The sequence below is a fragment of the Vanellus vanellus genome (genome assembly GCF_965231255.1).
Source record: "Vanellus vanellus genome assembly, contig: HAP1_SCAFFOLD_114, whole genome shotgun sequence".
NCBI classification, from domain to species: Eukaryota; Metazoa; Chordata; class Aves; order Charadriiformes; family Charadriidae; genus Vanellus; species Vanellus vanellus.
This window is the reverse complement of record NW_028127383.1, coordinates 435,829-444,197: the sequence shown is the minus strand read 5'-3', so window position 1 is coordinate 444,197 and position 8,369 is coordinate 435,829. Positions and strand designations below refer to the sequence as shown.

Genomic DNA, 8,369 nt, shown 5'->3' with positions numbered 1-8,369 from the left:
CCCCGTGGCCACAGCTTCCCCAACCCCGCCTGGGAGCCTCAGATCCTGGCCAGCACCCCGGCTGCTGGCACAGCTCCTCTGCGGGGCTCAGGCAGAAACAGGGGCGCACGCACGCCCGCCCCAGGGGGTTCCCTGGCCCTGCTGTCCGTGCAGCGCCTTGTGGGGAGGGAAGAGGGCTGACCTTCAGCCTGAAGCGCAGCACGCCGTGGAGCAGGACAGTCATGAGTTTCTGGTTACAGAGGGACCTGCGGGCTCCGGCCCATGGCTTACCAGTACGGCATGTCGCGCGTGGTGGGTGGCACCGATGCCCGTCCAGGAGCCTGGCCCTGGATCGTCAGCATCCAGGACCCCTGGGAAGCAGGCACGGGGCACATCTGCGGAGGGTCCCTCATCAGCCCACAGTGGGTGCTGACGGCAGCACACTGCTTCATCGAGGCCAGGTAAGGAGGGCCAGGGAAGGGCGCTGTCCCCACCACCCTCGCGGGTGCCCTGCACGCAGCACCGCCTGCTACTCCCATCCCCGTTCCTGCCAGTACGCCCAGTGCCTGGGCACTGCCGAGCCCAGCCCAGAGACTGCTCAGGAGAAGGCTGGGCTCGGGCCACTGCTTCCTAGCAGCCTCCAGCGCCACATGGCTCGTGCCTAAGGCATGCCAGGGCGGTGGCAGCCTGCGTGGCACTGCTCTCCTCTCTGCCCTGGGAAGCAGAAGGCAGGGAACGGCGGGGCTGCTGCAGCGCGTGGCTCCGCTCCCTCTGACCCCCCTCTCCATCTGCCTTCCAGGAACATCAGCATGTGGCGCGTGGTGATCGGGGCCACCCAGTTGACTCGGCTGGGCCCCGAGGCCCAAGTGCGCCATATTAAGCGGCTGCTGGTTCACGAGCACTACAGGAATATCACGCAGAGGAACGACATCGCCCTGCTGGAGCTGGACCAGCCGGTCCAGTGCAACTACTACACCCAGCTTGCCTGTGTGCCCGACGCCTCACTTAGAGTGTCAGAGCTGCACACCTGCTACGTCAGCGGTTGGGGCGCCACCACTGCAAGATGTGAGTTCCCCAAAAGTGCTGGTGTCCTGAGTGCAAGCTCGGCACACTGGGGAGAGGGGTTGGGCTTCCCGAGAGCGGAGGCGAAAGCCGCAGTCAGGCTGTGGGGACGTATGCCTCCGGGGAGAATGGGCTGACCCACCGCCCAAAGCCAGACAGAGGGGAAACACGGGCACAGTGCCTTCAGGACGCAAAGCCAAGCCCTAGGGAAGGGGTTCACCCAGGCAGGGGGGGAGCTGCTGGGGCTTCATTGCTTTCTGTGCTCACAGCTGCAGGGTCAACGGATGTCCTGCAGGAGGCCAAGGTCCAGCTCATTGATGTCAACCTCTGCAACAGCAGCGGGTGGTACAGAGGGGCCATCCACAGCCACAACCTGTGTGCTGGCTATCCGCAGGGTGGCATCGATACCTGCCAGGTAGGACGTGCTGCAAGTCAAGCCCCGGCAGCACCGGCAGCCCTCTCGCAACGCCCAAACATCGCCCGGCACGTGCTTGGCCTGGCAAGTCACCCTGCCACCGCTGGGTCTCCAGTGCTGCTGGGGCTCACCTCCCCTTCCCCAGCTGCAGGTCCTTGCCCAGTGCCCGCCTTGTCCCAGAGCCCGGGGACGCTGCCCAGAAAGCCCATCCTGTGCTCCCGGCAGCCCATAGGTCCAGATCCCAAAGCATCCCCCTTCCACACAGCCGGGAGCACTGTGCAGAGATGAGAGAGCGCCCGACCTTACAGGCCCTCCACCCTCTCCCAGATGAGGCTCTGTAGGCTCCAGCGCCGGAGCAGCGCCGTTGTGTGTAGTGAGCAGAGCTCTGGCAGGTGCTGGGAGAGAGAAGGAGCCGGCCAGAGCGCTGACAGCGGCCACCCAACACCACCTCAACCCTCTCTCTTCCCCTGCAGGGTGACAGCGGTGGTCCTCTGGTGTGCAAAGACAACAACGCGGACTACTTCTGGCTTGTTGGGGTGACCAGCTGGGGGAGAGGCTGTGCCAGAGCCAAACGGCCCGGAGTCTACACCTCCACCCAGCACTTCTATGACTGGATCCTGGTCCAGATGGGACTACGCCCAGCACCATCGGCTACTACAACACCACAGCCAGTCTTTACTTCAACCCCCCATCAGAGGCCAAGGCCAATACCCACACAGTCGAGCGGGTTTACACCATGTCCATTTCCACTCCAGAAGCTAGTGGAATTTTTTAAGCTGCTGCAGGAGCTGCTGCAGGTCCTAAGGGGTAAAAAGGCTTGAGCAGTGTGACAAAGAGGCTCCAGAGCAGGCTGCGCTGTTCCACGACCATTTCCTTCCGGGGCAATGCCTGCTGAGCCAAAGGCAGCCTCAGTGCCAAGGCCTGCTCTGTCCTGCCCGCGCTCCTCTGAGCGCAGAAGGGCTGATGTTGACTCGGTTGTAGAAATAAAGTTCCTGATTTTCACAGCTGAGCGTGCTTGAGTCCAATTCAGTCTCCGGTGCAAGGCAAGGACTTGCATGCCCGGCGCCTGCCAATGAGGCTGCAGGCAGACAGCAGGGCACGAAGGGAAAGAGTGACTCCCAAGGGCTGAAACGGTGCCTGGTCAGAGAGGAGGGTGCTCAGAGCCACCATGGGACGGAGAAGACTGGCACATGGAGGATAGGAAACAGTGATGTGACCTGCAGATGACTTTGGGGGTATGCATTAAGGCACACAGCTGGAGATTAGGGCCCAGCGTAAGCCGTAGCTAATTGAACAGACGGTGTGAAGCTCCTGAGCGTGACAAGAGAAATTGCTGACCACAGCAAAGAGTGAGAAGCCAACAGGGCTCTCAGTCCCAGAAGGAAGAGCCGGATTTCAGGGGTAGTTAACGGGGAATTGATCCCCCCTTGTCTCCATTTTCCCTGCTTGAACATCCCCCTCATCTTCCTTGACTCCTCCCTTTCTCCTCCCTTGTCTCTCCTCCCAAACAAGGGACCCACCCCAGGTCACTTCCTCTCCTCCCAGGTTTGCTCCATCGCTGAAGAGATTTGGTGTTTCAGGTGCTGGTAGCTCGGTCGCCTGGGACCGCCATGGCATTACTGATGCGGCTTCCTGGGCACTGCTGGCCCTGCTAGATGCCTCTGCCCACACGGACCCCAACCATTCCTCCAGTTGTCTGTGCAGTGTGGCCACTCTCATCGTTCCTCCTTGACCACCTGCCAAACGTGGTGCTGGAATAGCAGAGTACCCACAGAAGAAGGTTTGCTCCATCGCTGAAGAGATGGGGTGTTTCAGGTGCTGGTAGCTCGGTCACCTGGGACTGCCTCGGTCCCCGCCACTGCCTGCATGCATGTGGGCCACCCCCACGTACTGGGTCCATTAATTTGGATAGGTATGCCACTGGTTTCCTTTCTCCGCCCCATCCCTCCATTAGGACTCCATGCGCTATCCCTTCTTCCACGTTTACAAGAAGGTGAAATGGTTTTGGTTTCTTTTTTTTTTTTTTCTAGGGAGGGGAGGGCTAAAACCAGGGCTTTTATTAGCTTCTGTTTCAGTTTTTGTAATGGCTCCTGTTTGTCTTCTGTCCACTGTAGTGGACCTTCTTTTACTAGTTTGTCATACAGAAATTTTACTAATTGAGTGTATCCCTCAACCCATAGTCTACAGTACCCTAGTAACCCTAAAATCTTCCTTATTTCTCTTTTTGTTCTTGGGACACTTAAAGCTGTAATCCCAGAAATTCGTTCTGGATTGATTTCTCTTTTTCCTCCACTAATTAAATGCTCTAAATACCTTACTTCCTTTTGTACAAACTGCAGTTTTGCCTTTGACACTCTTAATCCATGTTCTCCTAAAAAATTCAGCAAACGTATCGATGTCTCTCTGACTTTCTGCTCTTTCTCTCCTGATACCAACAGATCATTTACATATTGCAAGATTCTTACTGGGGGTTCTGCCTGGAACTCCCCTAAAATTTTCTCTAGCGTCTGTCCAAATAGATTTGGGGATTCTGTGAACCCTTGAGGCAGGGAGGTCCAGCGGAGTTGCTGCTTCCTCCCAGTGTCCAGATCTTCCCATTCAAAGGCAAATAAGTTTCTACTCTCCTCTGCTAATGGACAGGCCCAAAAGGCATCTTTAAGGTCTATTACACTAAACCATTTACGATTCTGCGATATTTTACTCAGGAGGGTATATGGGTTCGAAACCACAGGCTGCCGAGTCTGTACTCGTTTATTGACTTCTCGTAGGTCTGTGACTAATCTCTATCTCCCCTCAGCCATCCTGACCGGTAGAATTGGACTATTGTAAGGTGACATCCAGGGTTCCAACAATCCATCCTTCAACAATGAATCAATTTCTGGTTTTAGACCTTTCCTCCCCTCATAAGATACGGGATATTGTTTTATCCTTACTGGCCGGTCCTCTTTAACTTCTATTTTCGCGCAGGTTCATTTACTTGTGCTGGTTTCTTCCCCTGGCAACGCCAGCAGCAGAGCTGTCGGAGGAGAAAGGTGAGTGCCAGGCTGGTGGTGCGGAGGGGCGTGAGTGTGATGTGCGCGGTGGCCCCGGAGGGCACTGAGAAGGGTCGGTTGGTCTGGCTGTGCGGGAGGATGTTCTGCCCGCGGCAACCGCCTGAGCAAGCGTGGCCTTGGGGTAGCGTCTGGTTGAGCGTTTGTTGGTGTGCTGGAGAAGAGCTGGGCAGGTGTCCCAAAGGGCAGCGTTTGGTGGGACCTCCTTCACCCCAAAGCTTTGTGGGACCTTTTTGAAGCCACCCTGGTGAGGACTCTGCTCCTTCCACCCAAGTACTTTGTTTCACACCATGGAGTGGTCATTTCTGACTGCATCCTCAGCAGGACCTGGGGCCTGTGGCTGTATCTTCAACTGTGGAGCTGTAGAGACCTGGCAAGGATGGAGGAGAAGGAATGAGGCTCCTGGTGAAGGGAGGGAAGTGAGGAGGTGCAGTGTCCACGCTGGCCTTGAGGACTGGCTGGGCGGGAGAGGACATGTTGGTGTAGGAGCCATGGAGCAGCCTGTGGCCAGAAGCAGAGGGTGGACACAGGGAGCATGGGCTCAATGTGAGAGGGAGCATGACCTCGGCGCAGCGCGTTTAACTAGAGGGCTGGCAGCGAGAGTGACGTCCAGCCTGGGCAGGGGAGCTGGGTCTGCTCGTCCTCCATGTGAGAAATGGTGGTTTGCAGGTAGCATCTGGTTGCACTTGCTGGAACGCAGAGCAGGAGAGAGTTGTGTCCTGGTTTTCCCCTACAAAGGCAAGACATGGGTGGAAACGTGGCAGTGGGGAGGGACTGGGAGTAACTGGGACCTCCCATCCGCCTCCCAGCCCCATCGCGCTGGGATGGGGTTGCATATCACCCCAGGGTTTCAGGGCTTGAAGGGTTGTCCCCGTGTCCCTGCCGGGCTCACAGTGGTGGCATGCTGCTCTGTGTCAGGCTGGGGGTGGCTGGGAAAGGTCTGGCACGCTGGGGCCATCACTGACTCTCATTTTCTCTCCCACCATAGAGCTCCTGGGCGTACCTCTCAGGTCTGTACGGAGTCCCCCTGACCGGCGCCTGCTCCAGGCTGAACAACCCCAACTCTCAGCCTGTCCTCCCAGCAGAGGGGCTCCAGCCCTCACAGCATCTCCGTGGCCTCCTCTGGCCCCACTCCAGCAGGTCCATGTCTTTCCTATGTTGGGGGCTCCAGAGCTGGATGCAGTACTCCAGGTGGTGTATCACCAGAGCAAAGCAGAGTGACAGAACCACATCCTTCGCCCTGCTGGCCACACTTCTGATGCAGGCTGGGATATGTGTGGTTTTCTGGGCTGTGATCACACATTGCCATCTCATGTTGAGCTTCTCATCAGTCAGCACCCCCAGGACCTTCTCCTCAGGGCTGTTCTCCATCCATTCTCCGCCCAGCCTGGATTTGGGCTTGGATTGCCCCGACCCAGGAGCAGGACCTTGCACTGGGCCTCATTGAACTTCATGAGGTTGGCATGTGCCCACCTCTCCAGCCTGTCGTTAGTAGAAGGCCAGGCCTGCAGCACCCCGGTTATCAGCCCAGCTCTGGTGGGAGGGGATGCTCCTACATGGGGAGGTTGCCCTGTGCTGGGGGGGGACATCCCACCGAGGGAAGGTCTTGCCGAAGTGGGGGCCGCACTCATGCTCCCTCTCCCTCATCCCTCCCCAGATCGCCCCGTCAGAAGGTCCCGAGGGCAGCGAGCGGATGGTCATCATCATGGGGCTGCCCGAGACTCAGTTCAAGGTGCTCTGGGTGGGGGCTGTGGGTGGGGGGGACAGTAAGGGCCAAGTCGAGAGCATCCCTGTGGTCACCACTGTGCTGCCAGCCTGGCTTGGCCTCCCTCAGCACCAGGGGAGCTCTTTGCTGGGTACCGTGGTTTTGATGCTGCTGGACGTGGGAACATCATCAGCTTTGGGGATGGAGGGGCACAGCTGGCGCTGCCTGATGGTTTTCCTTCCTGTCCGTCTCCTCCCCAGGCCCAGGGGTGAATATTTGGGAAGCTGAAAGAGGATAACTTCTTTAACCTGAAAGAAGAAGGGAAGCTTGAAGCCCACATCAAGGTGCCTTCCTTCGCCGCCGGCCACGTGACAGGCAAAGGTGGCAAAACGGTGGGGGGTGGTGCCCCGGGCATGCAAGGTTGGGAATCACCCATCACCCCTGCCCACCCCAGGGGGACAAATCCCGGGTGCTCAGTGGTCTCAGCGATGTCTTGACCCTCAGCCCCCATGTTCTGGTGGTGGTTCTCGTTGGTCCCAAGGAAAGGGGAGACACACAGGGTGCCTGGTGCCGTCGTGACTGTGGCAGTGGAGGATTTTGGCTCTTCCACAACAGAAGCCTCTTGTGGTTCGCTCCAGGTGAACGAACTGTAAAACTTAACCAGCGCGGAAGTCATTGTGCCACGAGACCAAACCCCAGACAAGAACGAGGAGGTCATCATTAAAATCATTGGGCATTTCTTTGCCAGTCAGGTACAGTTTGGCCGTGGCTTTACCCGATCCTCCCCGGCCGCTTTTGTCTACCGAGGAAAGGCACAGGGCTTGCTGAGCCCAGCAGCACCCGAGCGTCCTGCCACTCTTCTTTTGGGAGGTCCCTGTGCCCCCAAGAGGCACTGAAGGTGTTTTGGTAGCTCCCCCCGGCTGTGCGAGAACTGAAATTGAAGATTGGCTCGATTGAGCTAAAAATGGGTGTTTTGAATGCCGTGCAGAGCAGCACCCAGGGTGTGAATGGACTCCTCTATGCAGGCAAAGCCACGCGCATCCCACCTGGGTGCATCTTCCATAACCTTGTCTCCTGTCCACTCAAGCAGGATCGCAGCCCCCCAGAAAAATTCAGGTGCTCTTGAGGAGCGATGGAGGAAGCACAAGTTAAAAAAAAACAAAAACAAAACAAAACAAAAAAAACAACACCCAAAACCGCCCCCAGAATTAATTATGGCTTGTCCAGAGTGACAAGTTGGGAGCAGTGAGATGCTCGGTGGGGGCTCGGGGGTGGGTGGTGGTGGGAGAAACAGTGCCCTGACCCCCACCTCTTGCTTTTCCCCTCTCCTCCCCAAGACTGCACAGCGCAAGATGAGGGAAATGCTCCAGCAGGTGAAGCAGCAGGAGCAGAAACACGCTCCGGGAGCCCCGGCCTCGCAGCACAGCAAGGGAGGCTCCCGCCGTGCCGCCCAGCACCACCCAATGAATGTAACCCCACTGCCGGATATCCCACACACCCCCTCCCCAAACCCTCCTCCCCCACCCCCAGCAGGTCAGGGGAGCAAACCAAAGACCCCCCCAAACACACAGCCCCCCATTCCCCGCGGCGCTGCGAGGATGCACAGCCGAGGGGTACGGGGAGGGCTCTCTCCATCCCACAGCCTCCCCCTTCCTCCTCCCTCGCCTCCCGACGCTATCCCTTTAGTTGGACTAACAGAGGCAGAGAGAGAGAGAGTTTTTAGTATTTTTTTTATTATTATTTTTAATTTACTAAAAGCCACCTGTTTTTCACCTCAGGCACAGCCGGAGGAGCCAGAGGATTTTTCAGTTTTGTAAGGATTTTAATTTTTTTTTTTTTTTTCAGAGGGGGTGGGGGCGGGAGGAGGATGTTTGGTTTTTAGCCAAAGCCGGCTTTTCTCGAGGTTAAAGGACAGGAACTAGTCCAGTGGTTCTCTAATGCCCAGTAGAGCAGGGATGTAGGATTGCCAGCAGGGGGTGAAACCCCCCCATAATAATTAAAGGAGCGTTAAAAAGCGATTTCTTAAGGGCTTTGAGAAGAGCAGTGCCTGTATGAGCCAAGAGAAGGGATCCCGTCTCCTCAAAGAGGCATTTCTCTTTCACGCGCCCTTTCCTCTTTGCTTCCCTGAGTCCCAAACTGGGGTTGGCATCTGCTGCGT

General features: G+C 57.3%; 1 protein-coding gene across 1 annotated transcript; it reads left to right on the top strand.

Moving 5' to 3' along the window:
* Positions 1-279: 279 nt before the first annotated feature.
* On the top strand, positions 280-5,537 carry LOC309685305 (acrosin-like; the record flags this gene model as incomplete). Its single annotated transcript, XM_082501095.1, has 5 exons — positions 280-440; positions 779-1,044; positions 1,311-1,456; positions 1,930-2,127; positions 5,517-5,537. 5 exons carry the CDS (start codon positions 280-282, stop codon positions 5,535-5,537), a joined length of 792 nt encoding a protein of 263 aa, XP_082357221.1.
* Between the last annotated feature and the right edge of the window lie 2,832 nt (positions 5,538-8,369).